Source organism: Paroedura picta, chromosome 12, assembly GCF_049243985.1.
Source record: "Paroedura picta isolate Pp20150507F chromosome 12, Ppicta_v3.0, whole genome shotgun sequence".
Classification (NCBI taxonomy): Eukaryota; Metazoa; Chordata; class Lepidosauria; order Squamata; family Gekkonidae; genus Paroedura; species Paroedura picta.
In genome coordinates, this window is record NC_135380.1 from 28,815,252 (window position 1) to 28,835,530 (window position 20,279).

The 20,279-nt window shown below is 43.5% G+C and overlaps 1 protein-coding gene and 1 long non-coding RNA gene across 9 annotated transcripts in view; one reads left to right on the top strand and one right to left on the bottom strand.

Annotated features, from left to right (window-relative positions):
- Nucleotides 1-18,430, top strand: part of RC3H2 (ring finger and CCCH-type domains 2) — a 37,573-nt gene extending 19,143 nt beyond the window's left edge. For 6 of the 8 annotated variants that reach the window (XM_077306557.1, XM_077306550.1, XM_077306551.1 and 3 more), the window contains 12 exons: nucleotides 141-452; nucleotides 768-1,000; nucleotides 3,180-3,607; nucleotides 4,497-4,667; nucleotides 5,044-5,199; nucleotides 6,530-6,743; nucleotides 6,869-6,953; nucleotides 8,191-8,272; nucleotides 8,681-8,815; nucleotides 9,334-9,441; nucleotides 10,719-10,867; nucleotides 12,873-18,430. In XM_077306557.1, the coding sequence (XP_077162672.1) occupies nucleotides 141-452; nucleotides 768-1,000; nucleotides 3,180-3,607; nucleotides 4,497-4,667; nucleotides 5,044-5,199; nucleotides 6,530-6,743; nucleotides 6,869-6,953; nucleotides 8,191-8,272; nucleotides 8,681-8,815; nucleotides 9,334-9,441; nucleotides 10,719-10,867; nucleotides 12,873-13,062 (2,263 nt within the window). In that variant the 3' untranslated portion in view covers nucleotides 13,063-18,430. The remainder of the gene's footprint in view (nucleotides 1-140; nucleotides 453-767; nucleotides 1,001-3,179; nucleotides 3,608-4,496; nucleotides 4,668-5,043; nucleotides 5,200-6,529; nucleotides 6,744-6,868; nucleotides 6,954-8,190; nucleotides 8,273-8,680; nucleotides 8,816-9,333; nucleotides 9,442-10,718; nucleotides 10,868-12,872) is intronic. The other 2 variants (XM_077306555.1, XM_077306554.1) reach the window with 2 other exon arrangements.
- Nucleotides 14,024-20,277, bottom strand: LOC143821985 (uncharacterized). Its single transcript, XR_013226006.1, has 3 exons — nucleotides 20,077-20,277; nucleotides 15,062-15,143; nucleotides 14,024-14,229 (listed from the first exon to the last, which is right to left on the bottom strand). It is a non-coding gene; the product is annotated as an uncharacterized LOC143821985 (long non-coding RNA).
- Between the last annotated feature and the right edge of the window lie 2 nt (nucleotides 20,278-20,279).

A 20,279-nucleotide genomic window follows, 5' to 3' on the forward strand; every position in this document is an offset into this window, starting at 1 on the left:
CTTCTCTCTTAGCCTCTAGATCTTCTTGCAGTTTGACTGCTTCTTAGAGGCTGGAGAGAGCCAAGTCTCTTTCTCTTGCTTGCAAATGATTTCCCCAATTCAGCAGCCCAGGGAGATCCTTTCCTTTTCTGAAACTGTAGATATCGACTAAGGAACAAGAAGATGAGTGCCACAGTGAGGACCTTCCCACTGTTAAGCAAAGCCAACGTAACCAGCACTGTCGCCACCACTGCAGGAAGTGTCATCTCCATCATAGGAAGTGCGGAATCAGCAGGAAAGATAGCCCCTGCCACCAACGGGATCGCGAGCCTGGAGAGTGGCCTGCCGCAGCTGATTCCACGTTGTGCTGACACCTCTTCCCTAAGGGCTCTGGAGAACGCAAAGAAAGCAGGGAAGGCTGGAACCAACTGCCAGAATGTCTCTGGGTCTCCAACAGATCCTCTGCCTGAAAAGTACGTGTTACCATTAGAAACCGAGTGCATCATAGGTGCTTATAGAGCAAATGGTTCCCGTTGACTCCAGCAAGTCAGTCCAGCTGTGTCCAAGGCCGCTCCCCCTCCATGCACACACAAGAAGGTTGCCTTTTCTGTGATGGTGCTTCCTCTGAGGCTTTGATCTAACATCAAAGCTGTTCTTTTCCTTTAGACTTGTTTTCTTGATTCATATACAGAATTGATGAATAAATGCATGTCTTATAGTCAAGTTTTCTTTAATTGCATGACAGTTCTAACTTGATGTCAGATTTCCTTTTTGTTTCCTTTTTTTAGTAAAATTGGTTCTCCTCCAAAGACTCCTGTCAGTCAAGCAGCAGCTGCTTCAGCAGGCCCTCCTCCTCCTCCTCCTCCACTTCCTGTAGGCACAGAGATGGGCTCCATGCCTCCTAAGTCCAGCCCTTTCGCACCAAGAGTGCCTGTCTACCCTCCACACTCTGACAACCTGCAGTATTTTCAAGATCCCCGGACACACCTGTCCTTTGAAACCCCACAGTACCCACAAGCAGGTGAGAAGCAGGTGCAGAGGGAGGAAGTGAGTACTTAGAAATGGGCATGTGTATGATTATAGCAGTAATTAGTGTTCTGGGTGACTGGCATGGCTGCTGTTTTAATTTATATTCTGCTGCCTTTAGGATTATATCAAATGAGTAGCCGTGTTGGTCTGAAGTAGCACAATAAAATCAGAGTCCAGTAAGTCCAGTAAGACAAACAAAGATTTATTCAAGGTGTCTGAGGAAGAGTGCTTGCACTCAAAAGCTCACACCTTGAATAAATCCTTGTTGTTCTTAAAGGTGCTACTGGATTTTATTTAGGATTTTAATCTGTTCTTACTACTGCTGTCCTGTTTGTTTAATCTGAACAGGGAACACTTGTTTATTGAAGTTTATGTGCTGTCTTTCCAGAGACCTTGCTTGAGGTGACTCACTGTATAAAACATATAAAACATAATAAAATCATAAAAACAAGACAAAACATTAACATTAGCAAACTATAAAAACAGCAAAAACCATTAGGCAGCCTCTAAAATCATTCTTGTAAGTTTCCTTAGGCTAGAAACAGTGTATAAACAATTTTAAAATCTCTCAATAAAATCTTACGTAACACTTTTATTTCTTTATTTAAAATATATTTATTTCCTGCCCTATTTCCTTGGACTCAAAATGGCAAACAAGTTACAAGGACATAAAACATACAAGTTTGTGAACAGATAAAGGATACTATGATTTAAGAAAGCACAGAGATTTCAGAATACAGAGTTAAATCTTCTGGAACAGTTCATTAGTCTCCAGATATCCTCTAAAACTTTGTGTGCCTTCCTAAATGTAGCTGGTGAGGGCACCCTCTGTAGTACCCACTTTGGTAGGCCATTCCAGAGGAATGAATCCCCAAAAATCCTGTGTCTTAGCTGTTGCTGTATAGACAGCGAAGGAGGAAGCTGTTAAGTGGCCCACGAGGAGATGAGCATGAAGAATCTCAGAGCTAATGACCTAGACTTTGAATTGGACCCAGAAGCAAATGATGGACCAGTGTAGTTGATGCAGCTCTCGGGTGGCATGTACCAAGTGGCTGACTCCTAACAGCTACTGTGTTTTGTCCAAGTTGAAGCATCCAAGCCATCTTTAAAGGTACACTCCCCCCAGCTCTTAATTCATTCTGAAGAAAACATAGTCTCGTCTAGGTATGGTAAATCAATAGCAGCAAAACACACGCTGCCTTCACTTCCAGCAGGCATCCATTTGTTTACCACATATGAGAATCGTTTTAGAGGCTGCTAAGTAGTTTATCCTTAATGGTTTATCCATTTGTTAGCTACTGTTCCAGGATCTTCACAGCTGCTTCTAGAGGCTTGAATCTAAAGCAGGGTGTCAATCATGTTACCCCCCCCCCCCCCCAGGGAAGATTGGACACAGGTTGATAATTGCTCATATATCTCTTTCCAAAGGATTTCTAAAGAAGAGGTCTAATAATAGCTTCTTTCTAGTAAAAATGTTTTGTTCAAGGAGTACATTGTACTCATCTACATACATTCTTGTTCTGTTTTTCCCGCATAGTTCAGTCTGTAGGAAATTTGTGTGTTTTGTGGGCAGTACAACAGCTGGTTATTTCTTGATAATAGACAGGAGTTCTACATTAAGAGCATATCTCTTACTTTAGGTTATATTTTGAAAAAAAAACAATGAGAAGAAAATGCCAGTTGCTCGTTTAGATGTATGTCAATAGGGGAAAGATTCTTATTAGGCCTGTGTTCTAAGCAGCATCCTGGATTTTATAGAGGCTGCCATGTAAACTATGTTGAAACCAGGGGCAGCAAAGGATGCAATCTGTTGTCCAGTCAGTGCACAGAACAGAACAAATAGGTGAATTCAATGGTACTATTTTAGACTGCCGGGGGGAAGTATGTAATTTTTGAATGACTTATTTAAAAAACAACAACAACCCTGCAAGTAGAAAATAAGCACAAGGAAGCAAGATCAGTCTTAATACCTACTGTGCTAGTTTTTTACTTGCAGGGAGAATTTTTCACAATTGAAGTGTGATTCCCCACCATCACCACCTCCATGCACACAACTGCGTCCTGAAGAGGTATAGTCCATTCTGTCACCTCATACTGCCACGTATATAGACTGACATTTGTGAAAGCCTGGATGATTGTGAGAGAACAGTAAATATTTCCTGTTTTCTTAGGTTACTACCCTCCACCGCCAATGGTCCAGGCCGGTGTAGGTCCTTGCCTCCCTCGCTTTGTTCGGTCCAGCAACGTTCCAGAGCCCCCACTTCCACCTGCTTCCATGCCCTACAGTGACCATTACAGCACTTTCCCCCCTCGAGATAGGCTGAGTTCTCCTTACCAGCCTCCTCCACCGCAGCCATACGGGCCAGTCCCTCCTGTTCCGTCTGGAATGTACGCCCCCGTCTATGACAGCCGGCGGATCTGGCGGCCACAGATGTACCCACGGGATGACATCATCAGGAGTAACTCCTTACCTCCCATGGATGTTGTGCACCCCTCTGTGTATCAGACCTTTTTACGAGAAAGATACAACTCTTTGGACAGCTACTATTCCATGGCCTGCCAGCTGTCGGCTGAGCAAAGGACAGTGCCTTTGTCAAGGGTAGGTGCTATATTGGTCTTCAAGGCTTTGATCTTTCCATGCTGAGCCTTATGGCAAATGCTCACCTATTATTGGGTGTATATCCTCAAGGCCAGAGGGGAAGGAAAGCCAAGTCTGTTATATAGCCAGCTCAAAATGAACAGCAAGAGGGTGGGCTGTAGCTCAGTGGCAGTCTGCCAGCTTTGTAAGCCAAAGATCTAAGGTCCAATCCCTGGCATCTTCAGTAAAAAGAATCTAGAAGAGCAGGTGTTGGACAATAATTTTCTCTGCCTGAGACATTGGAGAGCCACTGCCAGCTAGATATAGATGGACCAACAATGTAATGCACCTCCACATGTTCAAAAGCAGAATTTCCAGGTTGCTCTAAGTAGAAAGCAAAGTTGATCACAGATCTTTCATAGGGGTCATGAAGAATCACCCTCTTGCTGGAAGTTTCCTTGGTAGTGAGGCTGGCCTTTCTGTGGTTCCCTCCTTTGTCTCACAGGCTGAGATTCCCCTGGGTTAAAGATTCTTCTGCAGAAGACCTATTGACTTTCACTATCTGCAGTTTCCCAGCTTGGTCTTGACACATATCCAGGTGAAGGACTTGCAGGCCACGGCTGTGTCTTCCCGGCGGACTTAACCACCTCTTTCTGTTTATAAATTGGGCACCAATGGTTCTTGTGTTTAAACAGTGTTTTAAAAAGCACAGATCCCTGTCCATCATTAGGAAGGCTAGATCTATGCTTTTGTTTGCTACAATGTAAAGACTGACATGAGGAAAAGTGAGGACATTGCGGGGGGGATCCTTATTTCATATTTCCTTATTCACCTGCTGACTGAAGCTTAATGCTTGCATCTGATGTGAGCCACTCCTTGTTTGTTTCTCTGATTGGCACCTTCTTTTTAGGAACCTTGTGGCCACTTGAAGCCCACTTATGATGACTCACTAAGGAGGAAGCCAGAGCAGTGGGCCCAGTGCCACGCACAGAAGACTCCCCTGGTATCCTCTGCCCTTCCCACGGCTACGCAGTCTCCAACACCACCTTCTCCTCTATTCAGCGTAGACTTTAGCACGGAAGTAAGGCTCTGAAGGATCAGAGTGGGAGATGGCACCCCTGTCATATCCTCTAACCTGTGTGGAGTCTTATGTTTTCTCTCTCTCTCTCTTTCTCTCTTTCTTTCTCTCTCTCTCTCACACACACACACACACACACACAGAAACACGTTAGTGCAACTGCATTTTGTCACATTCATCCCTTGTTACTCGTGTTTTCCCTTTCTTTGTGGACTCCCTCCGTTTGGTGAACTCCTTGGAACAGGTTTCTCACTTACTGAAAAATGCCACATAATGTATAATCTGGAACGAACGTAGCCCACAAGCCAGTGGTGAGACTGGGTAGTGTCTCGCATTAGAACACAGAATGGATCTTTTCTTTGTCTTCTGTTTCCTGCAGTTCTGTGAAAGTTCGAGTGACTTAAGCAACACCAAGTATGAGGAGGACCGCCTCTCCCACTACTCGCCCTGGTCCTGTGGCACAATCAGCTCTTGCATAAGTGCCATCGAATCGGAGCCCAAGGATGTCATTGCCAACTCTAATGCGGTGCTCATGGTACAGAAGCTCTGTTCTCGGTCCTGTTGGGGTTGATAGCAAGCTGCTCATATGATATGGAGTGTTTTCTTAGAACCACATTATTTCATCCTGGAAGAATCCATGAATGTCAGGAGAGCATGTGCTTTGCATGTAGAAGGGTCCTTGTTCAGTCTTTGGCATCTTATGTAGTGGGTCTTGGACAGATTTTTTTTTTCTTTCCTCCCTGATACAGTCAGGGACAGCTACCTGTCAAAGAGGTAGCTTCCTGTGTTATGTGCATATTTGCCTGGAGATTCCTGCACATATCCTGTTAAAGGATCTGAAAAGGATAGAAAAGATGATTCTTTGTCTGAGATCCTTGAGGCTTGCTGCCAGTCAAAAGAGACAATAATCCAGATGAACCAGCATAAGATTAATTGTATAATTAACTGTGGCCCCTGCCTTCTCCCCTCTGCAATCTGAAGATAATTACACTAGCAGCCCTAACAGCCCATATTACCCCAGTCTCATCAAGGCTTGGAAGCTAAGCAGTATCAGTGCTTGGGTGAGAGCCAGGCGCTGCTGTGTAGAAGATGGCAAATGGAACACCTTGAAAATCCCATGAGGTGGAACTTCTTGCGACTCAACAACACCCTTTACTTTTACCATTTTGTAAGGATTATTAAGAACTGATCTACCCATTATGAAGTCCATGTGGCCAGTGAACACATGGGCTGCTTCCACACAGATGTTCTCCCCCATTTGCTTCAAATCTGGAGTGTGGTTTTTGATAGCGTTCACATGACAAAAACCTTCAGATTTTCTTCAGCATGCTGTTTTCTGAAGGAACATGGTCCAAGCACGTCTGGATTAGAAGGTGTGCATTTTCCAAAGTCCTGACTGCGTCAGTGCCATTTTCCTCTTGTCGGTGCTCTCTGTGTGAAAGCAGCCATGTTCTGGGAGTTCACCACTTAGAGAACTGCTGTGGTGATTCAGCCCTCTTCCCTTGCCATTTTCCAGACCTAAAACACCTCTGTTTGCTTCACTGGGGAAAACTTACCCCAGGGCCCTTTCAGACTTCTGTACTCTCCCCATGTGCCGTAGTCCTGATCCAAATCGGGCCTCTGTGGACAGCGTAAGGGAGCTCCCAGGACCATCTGACTTTAAGTTCTCACAGTGACTATGAGGGCTTTGTAATGTTCAAGTCCAAGTGAAATGGTTTGAATGCAATGATATACAGTAATAAATGATAAATATTGTTATTTACATATCAGTCCTGAAGGTGCAAAATGTGGCAACAGGATTGGCATTGGATGTTGCATTCAGCCTGCAGGCCATAACTTTTTTCTTTTCTGTCTGGGCTGCACAGGATCTGGATAGTGGTGACATGAAGAGACGGGTGCATCTCTTTGAAACCCAGCGAAGGGCCAAGGAAGAAGACCCCATAATTCCATTTAGCGATGGGCCTATCATCTCCAAATGGGGTGCGATCTCCAGATCATCTCGCACAGGTTACCATACAACAGACCCAATTCAGGCCACTGCTTCCCAAGGAAGTGCCACAAAGCCAATCAGCATGTCAGGTAAAACCACATTTGTTTATAGTCTTGGGTGGGTATAGCGGGGGATTGCCACCATGACTGGAAATACAGTAGCAGAGGTGGAAATGTTCTCTTCCAAGAACTGTTAGTTGTTTTATCTCTCACAGATTATATCCCATATGTCAGCACAGTTGATTCAAGATGGAGCTCCTACAGTTCAGATTCTACTTCATCAGCACCCTTTATAGAACGGTAAGCAAGGAGGATTGCAGCTGCCAGGCAAGCCATAGAGTTACAGGGTTGATTTTTGCAGGGTGGTCTATCTCAGGACAGGATCTACAAGCTACATATCCCACCCTGACTCTATGCCCAATCATATTGCAAAGACGAAGAATACCAGGCTGTATGTAGATGCCATCATGGGCACAGATTCTATAACTCCCCAGCCAGCTGTTGCATGTGAATGTGGTGTTGTAGTAGGTGCATTCTCCCATAGCAGTGGCTGGCTAAGGCTAAGGTCAAAAGGGCCATGCAGAGCACAGGAAAATTGCAGTGCATCTGTAAGGCAGCTTTTAATTCAGAAACAAAGCCAGCTTGGTATAGTGGTTAGATGCACAGACTTCTAATCTGGGTGCTGCAGTGAGAAGATTCGGTGCTGCAGTGTGAAGATACAGAATGTTTGGTTCTCATGCGCAGCCTTGGCATAGTGGTTAGGAGCGTGGACTTCTAATCTGGCCAGCCGGGCTTGATTCCCCACTCCCCCACATGCAGCCAGCTGGGTGACCCCGGCCTCGCCACAGCACTGATAAAGCTGTTCTGACCGAGTAGTAATATCAGGGCTCTCCCAGCCTCACCTCCCTTACAAGGTGTCTGGTGGAGAGAGGAAAGGAAAGGCGATTGTAAGCTGCTTTGAGACTCCTTCTGGTAGAGAGAAGCGGCACACAAGAACCAACTCTCCTTCTACAAGCACACCTATAACTGGCTCATGTTAATGATACTTACTTAGTGTTAGCTGTTCAGAGTGCTTTATATACATTTTCTTGTCTTCCTTATGACATCTTTATAAGGGAAGCTAAATTATTATCCCCCCTCTATTGCATCTGGGAGTCTAAAGCTGGGAAGAGAGTCAGCAAATAGGTCTGTAACAAAGGTGGGAGCCAAATGAAGGACTTTCAGATGTGGAACACATTCTTTTTAGCAACTATACTTAATAAATCATTTGTGTAATTCTTCTGATTATTATTATTGTTATTATTATTATTATTTAGATTTATTTCCCACCACTCCCAAATGGCTCGTGGCGGGTTACAGTGTCTACAGAATGTTCATATTAATGTTCTCCTCTGCCAGCTTTCAGATTAACAAGTGGGGGGTGACCTACTTAATTCAGAGTAGAATGGGGAAGAAGAGAAGGGGCATGCATGTTTGTGCTGGACTTTGGTTTATGTATCAGGTGAACTGTAATCCCTTTAACCTTTCCTCTTTTAAGGGACCGGTTCATAGTTACTGATATATCTGCTCCAAGAAAGCATTCCAGCACGGGAGATCTACTGAGCATCGAACTACAGCAGGTAGCCTGTTGCTACAATTTCATATTCAGCTTTATAATTTGATCTTGGATTTCTGTTAGGCAATTGGGTACTGCAGTGAGAAGATATAGAATGTTTGGTTCGCATGCACAGCCTTGACGTAGTGGTTAGGAGCGTGAACTTCTAATCTGGCAAGCCGGGTTTGATTCCCCGCTCCCCCACATGCAGCCTTGGCCTCACCACAGCACTGATAAAGCTGTTCTGACCAAGCAGTAATATCAGGGCTCTCTTAGCCTCCACTTTAAGACTCCTTCGGGTAGAGAAAAGTGGCATATAAGAACCAACTCTTCTTCTTTTGCTGCACCCTGCATGTATACCAAGGTCACTTTTAAGAGCTGTAACTTGTCTGACTTTCCAGCTGTTTTCCACTTTCTTTGTTCTTCCTTGCAGGCCAAAAGCAACTCATTGCTACTGCAGAGAGAGGCAAATGCTTTGGCCACACAGCAGAAATGGAGCTCTTTAGATGAAGGCAGCCACCTCACCTTAAACCTTTTAAGCAAGGAGATCAATCTGAGGAACGGAGAGGTAAAGAGGCTGAGAATTGTTGGGCTGTTAGTTTTTTTTATGGGAGCATGCGATAGTTTGGGGCCTGTTGCTTTGCTACAATTGAACACACAAAGCTGCCTTCTCCTGAACCTGACCACTGATCTATCATAATGAGTCTTATCTGCTCTCCTGGGTCTTGGGCAGAGCTCTTTCATGGCATTCTACTCTCCGATCCTTTTAACTGGAGATTAAACCTGGGGGCTTCTGCATACCAAGCAGATCAGTCTGTTGCATTTTTTTCTGCCCACTTGCCAAGTAATTCTGGATAAATTTATGACTCTCCCCATCCTCTATCCCGACTAAGACACTAAGAAATAGTGGCCCAGGGTCACTCCAGAAGGTTTATGGCTAATAGGCCATTTGAACCTGGGTCTCCCAAGTCTTAGTTCAACACTGGCATCATCTTCCATCTCCACACCAGGTTCCTGTACTAACTGCCACCAATATGTGATCGCTGCCTGTTTAAAAGTCTTCTGTGTTCTTTCCCCCACCCCCAGACTGACTACTCGGAAGACAGTGCAGACACAAAGCCGGACCGAGACATAGAGTTAGAACTTTCAGCCCTGGATGCTGATGAGCCCGATGGGCAAGTGGAACAAATGGAAGTACGGAAGCATTTCATTTTGCTGAACTTTGCATGGCGTGTTTTCTTTCTATCATGTCTCAGGAATTCAGAGCAGGTGGCCCATGCTGGGGTGAGGAAAGGAAAGGTGACTGTAAGCCGCTTCGAGCATCCTTCGGGTAGAAAAAAGTGGCATATAAGAACCAACTCTTCTTCAAAATAGAGAATCAAAATGACCTCATAATGACCTCCCCCCCCTCCCCCCCGTAGAGCACTTTGCTCTGCAGGTATGAACCTACTGGTTGTTCTGGGCCCCCAGGAAATCTGCCTGGCTTCGATCAGGGCCTTTTTGGCCTTGGCCCCAACCTGGTAGAATGAACTCCTGGGAGAGCTAAGGGCTGTCAAGGAGCTGTCAAGGTTCCGCAGGGCCTGCAAGATGGAGCTGTTCCGCCAGGCATTCGGTTGATGCTGGAGAAAGGATGCCTGGAGTTTCAATCTGGGGACTTGCCCTGTGATTGGTTGCTGTGGAAGATCTCACCACATGAGAACTGTGGTAGGCAACTGTGGCTGGAGCAGTGGAGCTATGGGGTTCTTTTGTGCTGTTTCTGCCATCTTGCTGTTGTTTTAATATAAGTTTGTTTTAACTGGGGCTGGGGATGTTTTATTGTTTGTATTGATTCTTGTTTGTTGTTTTATTGTGAGCCGCCTCAGAGGTGGGATATGTATGTATGTATGTATATATTTTTTTCCAGCTACCCCCAAAAATTTTTTTCTAATACTTTCATAAGTAACTGATGCTTTTGTTGTCCAAGCAGAGGAAATCCTGTATTTCTTAGAACAACCAGAGATAATGCCACATATCCATAATAATGATATTTTGAATTTCTCTAGTGTTTTCAGTGTTCAAAACTCTTCATGTAAATCATCATAATAGTCATTCCAAACAGCCTTGTAAAGTAGGCTGATATTTTATCCCAGGGAGAGGGTGTGGAAGCTAAATGAGAATGATTTGCCTACTGCCATCAAGTGAATTTATAGCAGAGATGAGGTTTGAACCAGTGACCTTCTGGATCACAGCTCACTTTCCTGGCCATAATGTGCATATCAGCTCTCAGCATGCTTCTAATCCCTATCAGGTTTTCAGAGCTAACTCACTAAGCCCAATCCTTCCCCCTCTCCATGGCACTTCTCTTTGCAGTTTTCATTAACTGCCAATGTTCTATTTTAAGAGAAAGGAGACTTGTGCCTGAAAGCTACAGGTAAAGGGCACAGGCTGACAAAATTATGGCTGTCCTTTTACATTCTGCCTTTTCCCTTCAGGAGATTTTGAGCCTACAGCTTGGTATCAGCGATCAAGATGATCACCTGTTCAATGGGTCAGCCCTGGAGAATGGCCACCTGCTGGAGCACTCCCAGAAGAAGCCCAGGCAGCAGAAGAGGCCCAGCCTAGGTGAAGACATTACTATTCTGTGAGTGTTAGACAAAACCAACAATGCTGATCTTGTTAAAGCACTCTTCCCCTCCAAACACACACGCACCTCGAGCTCAAAGAGCATCAGCGGAAAGGAATCTCTGTTCTCTCCCCTGACCCTGTTCAAGGCAATTTCTTTACTGCATACTGGGCTTCTCAGGCCATTCCTTTGGGGCCTCTTACTCTGTCCTGGGCCAGGCTGAGACCCAAAGAAAAATGGAACAAAGCACTGATTGTAGCTTCAGAGCTGAGGATTAGATGACAATATTGCCAGTGTATCTTAATCGGAAAGGGGGGAGGTTTATATGGACCCTGAGAGATATGGAAGATCTGCCAGCCATTTTTTCCTCAGTCTTGTAAAGATTCAGGTTGGTTTGCCTGACCCTGCCAAATGAAGAATTCCGTGAAGAATTCCATGTAGTAGGTGATGCTCTTTTTTACAGACAGACAATAACCCAGTGAAAGACGACAAATTCATAGAAACTAGGAAAGTTCCAGCATGCCACAGAGTCCAGATGTTAAGAAAAAACAGGCACTCTCTGGCTGAAGCATCCTAGAGAAATGCCCATCTAGATCTTTAGGCTCAGCTGACTTTCTGTAAAAATGCCAGGTTGCCTGGGTTAGGGGTACCAGCCTGCCCATACCTTGCTTAGCCAGCTGCAGCTTCTAGCTTGCAGAAATGTTACTGCATCCTGGAAGAAATAAAGAGGGATAGGAGGGTGCCAACCACAGTGAGGAAACTTTTATTTTTGTGTGGGTGTATATAAAGAGTGGCAACCACCAGTTTAACAAGAGAGTTTCACAAAATGCTATTAATGTAGAATATCATTGGTTGTCTTACTATGCAGCTTGACTCTCTACAAAGTGCCCCACAACAGGCAAACTCAGATTGTGTGTTCACATGGCATGGAGAGATTTTCTTTTACATTGTGACTGTTTGATTACGTGAGCGATATGAGTGTTTATCCTGACTGCAGTGAAATACTTTTTTCTTTTGGGGTTTAGGTTTGGACCTCCCCCCAACTTAGCCTTAAAAGTTTTTTTTTCTCTTCTAGCAGATAGGAGGGTGGAAGTGAGTTGCTCCCAAGCATTGCCAAAATACCAGCCATGGGCCGTGAAATGGTCAGATCACACCTTGGCTGGAATCTGATACCTAGAAGCTGGCACAGAGATTTAGGGTCTACATGGTTTTCTTCCAGTAGATCCCAGGAAAGGATTCTTTGACATAGAGAATAAAATCTCATGGAAGCAGAGGGGCCCATGTTGGTTGATTTCATCAGGGGATAACGTGCAGGAGGGAGTTTTCACATGCAGAGCAGACAAAGGGGCTGGCTGCCTGGACAAAGATTCCAAAGTACTAGGAAGCCTTTAGCAACCTTTAACTTAAAGAGCCTGCCTTAGAACAGGATTGGCTAGAGCATGTATAGAGCTGAGGGACAGAAGATCACAATTTATATGTCTCCTTTGTACTTCTTGCATAGTTGATTGCTGTGCAGAGAGTATGTATGTGGACATTTTATTTTTAACAAACCCTTTACTATTTCAGATGCTGGTAGTTAGTTGTTCTCTATTCCACTTACAATCCCAATGTTAAAGGCATTAAAACAGGCAGCAGAGGTAGGGAAGTGTTGATTGCTAAATTGCTGTTTCCGTGGGTGTGCTCAAATACAATAAGCTGTTTCCATGGTAACCACACCTTGGATAATGGGAAAGATGGGCACAAGGCAGAGCTTTAGAATGGCAGTGTGGAAGGAAGCTAGGAGTACTAGCCCTTTTAGCAAGTAAATGACTAATTGGCAGGTGAGTTCCAAAGGAGAAGTGAAAGAAGGGCTGAGTGATCTGGAAGAACCAAATGTCACCCGGTAGAAATTCAGGATGGCCACCGAGTTTCTGCACACCACATGGAGTGGCAGTATTGAGTCAGCAGAGCTGTTTCCACCACATGCACAAATGTAATCTGTTTGGGTTTTGTCTCTTTTTTCTTTATCCCTCTTCCCAACCAGGGAGAAGCAAAAAACAATCCTGCCCGTGACTTCCTGCTTCAGCCAACCAATGGCCGCCTCCATGGGCTCCCTGCCAGCTACAACTTCTGCTGGCGTGGGTAGCCTCATTCTCAAAACGGCTCACGTTATGGTGGATGGGAAAAAGGACTTCTTAAGGCCAGTTGCAAATGGGAAGTTGGTGAACAGCTGAGAGGTGTTCTGCTTTCAAGCTTGTGACCATGCTATGGAAGCATCTGCCCTTGCTTTTTTATATATAATATATATATATATTATATAATGTATATTTTTTTTAAGAAAATACTATTGGGGTCATCTGTTTCCTGTGGACTCTTTGATACGTCAAGGCCCTCTCAAAATAGCATTCTGGAAAAGGAAAAAGAAATCACCAATTCTGCTAGGATCAGGTGTTCACTTTCCAAGAGTGGTAGAATTTGGACATTGTTTGACTTAAGCTTAAAGCAGCTTTTTAATAAGTTCGTAGAAGTCCAGGGTACCAACTGTGAGCCATTATTGTTTTAAAATGGCTTCCCTAGGGGAATGAATGAGTCACTTATTTAAGCCAGCAGGATCCTCAGGCGATGCACCTTGAGGAAGTAAAATTAACTTATTTTGCCTCGTTCTTGTTTCGTAGGAGAGGAATTTTGCATCTGGCTGCAGCTGCTTGCTTCTCCAGCTGTGGAACCTTTGCATGAAACAGTGTGAGAGAGAAAGGGAGAGGGTGGGGTTCTTCTTACCATAAGACTTTTAATTCAGGGTTGAAACAGTTCTTTGTTTTTGTGGATTTTTTTCCCATTTTGCACTCCTACATTATATGCAGCAGTGCCTCACTTTGCATCTTCATTTCCCTCCAACCTCCCCCAATCCCGCCCATCCTTTTCTGCTTGAGGACTTGATATTTCCATATATCAAGCAACTTGCTTGTGTACCAATTATAGAATGCAAAACCAAGTGCCTGAGTCTTTCTGCTTACGTGCTCGGTCTTTGACTGCTCCAAGTTGTAAGCTGAATTGCTACGTTCTGTTTTGATAACATGATGTGCTCATTCTGTGGATGCTGTTCTGAGGTGGAGGTCCCTTGGTGCATTCCCCAGGTGACTTGGCATCCAGAGCCTCAAGGATTCCCGGCAAAATTTTGTATATGTTGTGTTTGCACTGACTTAACAACACAGTATTGCTGTTGCTATACTTGATTAGTGGTTCTTTAGATGCGCCTGATGTTGTTGGTTATAGTATTACTGAGAACCCTTGGTAATTGGGTTCCTTACTGATTATTCTGACAAGGCCTTGAACTTATTAATAATATAGCTTTAGCTGAGCTTGTACAGAAAAATGAATACATGTGTCTTCTGAAGATGTGACTGGAAAGGAAGAAAAAAAAACATTTGATAGAAACCATCAACTGAAATAATACGTCACCACCCTCAATGTTAGCATTTGAGCCATTTTCCCCCCCTTGTTTAACAGACGTGGTCACTCTGATATTAAAAGGGCAAGAGGACTCTGGCAAAATAACTTCTCCCAGCTTGCCCTCTGCAATTCCTTTTACAAGTTATCTTTTACGAGTTTTACAGTTCTCTCTCTCTTTTTTTTCTAAATGTTTGTTAATTAACTTCTGTGAAGTTGTTTACTCTGAAAAATGTACTGGAATATTTTAGCCAAGCGGAACTTCTGCCAGGTGTACTGTACACGAGGGCTATTCCTGCTAGCAAATGGCTTTAAAGGGAAAAAAAGACTATCATGTTACTGGCAAAACAGAGTTGTTAGTATTCCAATGGCAGCTCTAGATGTGGGATAAAGCTTTTTGATAACCATCATGTGCGTACCTCTTCTGGGGCTGGGGCGGGTGGGTTGGGACTGGCATTTCCCTGAGGGTTGCAGATGTAATTTGGATCATTTTTTAAAGAAAAAAATCTCATGACTCTTACAGGGTCATAAAAATTATGTTGTAAATACAAACTGAAAATTCAAGGACTCTTTTAAAAATATATGTATTCCAGTCATGTTGTGGAGGCTCTTGCCTACTTATTTAATACAAAAGCTCTTTGTAAGTGACAGCCAAATGCCACCTCTTAAATTCCTTTGAATTCTCTAGCATCTTCTCCACCTTGTTGCCCCACCTGCAGTGACACAAACAAGGTAACTGGAAATTGCTCAGTTCCCCCCCCCCCTTAAACTGTTGCTTCATCTTACCTTGTGACTGTTAAAGAGATTTTGATGTGGAATGTCACACGTTCACCTGCCACAGCTCTGCTCTCAATCTAGGTGGGCCATTCTGTATATATGAATTTATATATCACATTTGAAATGCTTCCAGAACAATTTTCTTTGCGCTCTACATACCTTCAATATATATATATATATGTATATGCAAACTGCTATATCTCTTACATGGATATTTAAACAGTGAGATTTTCCATGTTGAAGGTTGATGTAATTTTAAAAAATGCTATTTTGTTACAAAAATAGAGAAATATTAAAAAGTTCGAGAGATCCTTCTATTTTGCCCTCAGGGAAATCGTCCTTTGTGAACCAGAATGCCACCTCACATCTTCAGCCCAATCTGAGGGTGGATATAACAATACCTAAATAGCTCTTGCGTATTTTAACTGATTCGTTTTAAATATGTGTAAATTTTTTTTAAGACTGTTGTGCTCTGTGGGATGAAGGGACTTTGAGGCAATTGTTTACAAATCTTTGTCTGTTTCTCCAGTGAGGTTACATTGGCAGAAAACCCCATTCCTGCTGCTTACCAGCGTAAGAATGAGCTCACTTCTTGTTTGTCCAGTGACAGCAGCAAAAGACTCCCGTGAGACAGTTGCTTTGTTGCAAGAGCCATAAGAAAAGAGCCTGTTCTTGAACTTTTGCTACAAAGGATTGTGGGCACAAGACCCCAGTGGCCATTCTTTAAACCATGTGCCATTCTTTTCTTTGAGCCTTAGCAACCAAGATTAGTGGTCTAGCTATGAAACTGTTCTTTCAATCCAGGCAACAAAGGAGTTGTGGCTGAGAGCATGTGGCAAACTCCACCTCTGGGGTCTGTACTAGCCAGTATGCCTGTGTTTAGAGCCAAAATCATGTTTTTGTTGTTTCGAGGCAGCAAACTGGACAGGTGTTTGGTCTTGAACTGGAGAGGTCTACCCAGAAACTAGGTCAGCTGTGAAAAAAGGCCCTTGGTAGCAGAAAGGGGGGGGGGTCTCAGGAGGCAGGTGGCCTTTTTGGGTAAAGGTGTAGGGAGAATTACAGATTTCAGAGACCAAAAAAATAGTGTCTGCAGGAAAGTTACATTGCAATATGGATCTCTTCCCCCCTCCTCCTGCTTCTTTTGACTTAGTGTGTTTGTAGGTGAATTTCCAGTGTGCAACACGGAGGGAGTGGTGCTAGTCCATTTGATACCTCCTTGTGTGCAAGAACAGCCAAGTGCCAGCTTTAAACTGGTGCCCATCATGACATTTAACGGTGGCACCTGACGCACAATTAACAAGGAAGATGTGGCACTGGATCAAGAGTGTACTTCAAAACCATGAAGGGAAAACAGTTCTGTGGATATATCTGCGCAATCCTTGTGCATAGTTGAGCACCTTTCCCATTGCACTTGGTTTATTGCAGGACTTTAGCATAGGCTGCACAGCAGCAGTGCCTAGCAGGTTGTCTCTGCTATTTGTCAGGTGTGCCATGTAAGAAAGCCAACAGCACACCATGCCTTGTGCTAAATCTTGAGACGCTTATCACTGCTGGAAGTATTTGAAAAAGAAAGGCACTCAGCTGTTGTCAGTGTGCGGCGAAGCACAGAACGTGCTGCTCTCACATGAGAGCCAGCCTGAGCCGACAATGATAAGAATGGAAGTGCAGGTAGAATGCTTTTATGTATTTATTTTTATTGGAACCCTGGCCAATTGTTAAACATGTTGTGCTTGTGTTTTAAACACTGAAAGAAAACACTCTTGAATGTATTCAGGAAAGTATTGCTGAATAGACTTTCCATAGAGCAGTACAGAGTCAGGAAGTGCTATCAGCTTTGGGGTCCTGTATTGTGAGTAGATTCTGCCCCCCCTTCCCCCAGTATTTATTACTCCTTTGCAAAATATTTTGTTTTTACTTGAGAGCATGCTTCCCTTATAGAAAAAAATAGCAAGGGGCACCCCACTGCCTTGCAGTACATGTTTATTTCTTAGTCCCGTGTATTTAGGACATTCTTTGCTGTTTTGAAACTGCACCCTGCCAACAGAGGGTGTGATGTGAGAGACCGACATGGCATGACGCAGTGTTTGAGTTGGGGTGCTAATTTTCCCAGCTGGGTTATCCAGCTAATCCCTTGACATTTGGGGGTGGGTGGGGTTTACAGTACACAGCTTTGCTGGCAAAGTGGTACGTTTTAAGGAATCCTTGAACCTGTACGATAAGGGGATGGCTGAAGCAGGGAGAGGCAAAATTGCTGGAATATCACATCCCTACAAGGTGCAAAAGCAAAAAAAAAATTGTTCTCACATACATGCTTATTTGTGGAGCTTTTAAATGGACACTTTATATATTTGACACAGTTTGAAATACAATTAATTCTGGCTGCATTTACTTGAGCCAGAAGCCAGGGCAAAAGTACATTTGCACAGATCCCACTTGTTTATCCAGGGGAGTCCTCAGTTAGTTAGTCCAAGTCATGGGAATGCATGCATTTTCCTTAGCTGGGCGGACGAAACCATTATACTGTAGTTGTGATACAACACATGTGGCTTTTCTTCGTATTGCCCCCACTTCCCACTGTACAGCCACTCCAAAGTAGCGTGGTTAGCTTGCAGTATCTGCTGTCTGCGTTTTATACCATATCCTGCATATTCTTTTCCCTGGAAGTTAAGAGGAAAAGAAAAACTTTTTTTTTCTTGTTGCATTGATTAACATTTATGAACTTGCTTAGCCTAGAAAGTTTGGGAAAAGAGGCCTGTTTGTCAATTGTACAACCGGTTGTGAAGCTCAAGTGTGAATATTTTTACGTCTGTATTAGACATTTTCTTTCAAATCTATTGTTCGATTGCAATGTAAATGAAATATAAGATGGTGTACACCCATCATGTATAATAAAGCAGACACCATCGCTACGATGGATTTAATGCTCATTTTTAATGGTGCATTCTCAGCTACTATTTAAAAATATAATTTAAAAAAATCTGTAAAATGAAAGGGGGGTATATTGGGGTGGTTGGGGGGATGAATTCTATTCCATTTAGTTCAGTTTTCAATTTCTTAAACCGTATTGTTTTCCCTTTTGTGTTTATAGGAATAGGATTTTCATGGGAAAGCTAGACCATACGGTCTGTATTGGGGGAGGGGGGGTTGAGAGATGGGGTGGGGTTGGGGCTTTGTGATTAGCCTGAATAGCCGAGTGAATTCTGTATGTGTGTTTGCTGTAGCACTGAAGTGGAGAGAGAATTAGCTTTTGGGCTGGTCACAGACTTAAGCGAATTGTGTGGTTTTTTTCTCCAGTGTTTGAGAGAGAATTAATAGAAAAAGTTTGCAGTACTTGACATGTATTTGCATGCCGTAAAATAAAAATTTTGTCCACCTGAAGTTGTTTTGTTTTCTTTCTATTTGTGGAGGGAGTGGGATGTCTCTTTTTTTCCAGCAGCATGATAGTGGGGCATAGCCCAACTTTCATAGCCTGCCATTCTCCAAGGTTCATGATTATAACAAGTTTTTATTTTAAACCACTATATAAGTTTGCAATCTAAGTTAAGATTTCTTTAAACTGCTCAAATGTATATGGAAGAGATTCTATATATCTTCATGGGCTATAAATTAGTAATTAATAAATAATAAATAAACATGTCTAGTTTTTTCCTCTTGTGATCCAAGTAGAGAGGCTTCTCCCACCAAGCACTTAATGAACTAGGCTGTCAGATTCAAGGCCCAGACCTTCGGCAAGATTAAAAGATGGCAATCACATTATAGGAATTGGAAAAAAAGAGAAAGAGGCTTCTACCAGCTACCCCAGATTTTCCAAAAAGGTGAATTGTCTATAGATGGGGTATTGGGTGTAAAGTCAATTAACAAGACTTTCTCGTGAAATGAGTTGTTGAGATGAATCTTTCTTCCGTGAAACAGAGGTACACAGGTATTAATCCTGGTGGCTAAAAAGAACTTTTGTGGAGTGATTTGCCCTCCATGCCCAACTTGCAGGATTTCTGGGGCCATCTAAGCTGATTTCTGAGCAAGACAGAATGCAGCACTAAATGGTCCATTTGGCCCTATCCAGTAGTAGTGTTCTTATGCTAGACTATAGTTAGGATTTATGATTCACGCTAAACTAGCTTGCTAGGAAAAGGCAACTAGATGATGTGGTAAGAGGGCCAGAACTGTGAAAACAAGCTGAATACTTTTAAAGATGATGCACAGAGAGAACTGTGACTACTAAATTCAGTATGTGACTACTGAATTTATCATGCATTGGTGGCCAACTGAATGCCTGTAGAAAGCACGAAGGTCAGTGTTTAACTGGTCAAAATGGGTTTTTGTGACTATCCTGAATCTACTGCTCTCCAACATCACAGGAAAATGTGTGCTTTTGGTATTTTGTGGGAAGGGAAGAAAAAGTTATCTCTTCCCACTAGAAAAGAACTCTTTCTTTGCAAAGTAACTCTCAGCTACATAACTACAAAACAATCTCACATCAGTTAATCCTAAACAAGCTTACATTAGAGATCCAGTAATGGCCTCTAATCTCCAGGTTTGATCCCCAACTCCTCCACATGCAACCAGCTGGGTGATCTTGGCCCAGTCACAGTTCTCTCAGAGCTTTCACAACTTCACCTTCCTCACAGGGAGAGGAAGGGAAGGTGACTGTATGCCACTTTGAGACTCCTCTGGGTAGTAAAAAGAGGGTTATAAAAACCAACTATTCATTTTTAGTATTCATAAGGTATTTCATATGCAAGTTAAAGAAACTCTCCCAGTTCATCCACCTATTCAACCCTAGACTCGTAATCTCACCTGTAAGAGTCATAACCCATTTTGGGGGACCCAACTCACAGATGGAGAACTGCTGCTTTAGAGGCATTATGAGTGTTTAATGTATATAACATATACTGGCGCCATTAGACTTCAAAGATCATTTCCCCCTTAACAAAGTTCACCAAATTCTCGCAATATCCAACGACCATAGGAGAATTTTCGCAAGTGGGGATTGAGCCTCCCAGGTCCTCGCCCAGTCCTCTCACCTCGGCACCACCCTGAGCCGTGCACAACGTCCAAAGCAGCCATTTCCTCCAGGGGAACTGATCTCTGTAGCCTGGAGATGATCTATAATTGCAGGGGACCCCCAGGCACCACCTGGGGACCAGCATCCCTCGACTAACCAGAGCAGACCCATGAACCTAGCTGACCGCCCCTGTCAGGCTCTACCACGACTGCCCTCCGGAAA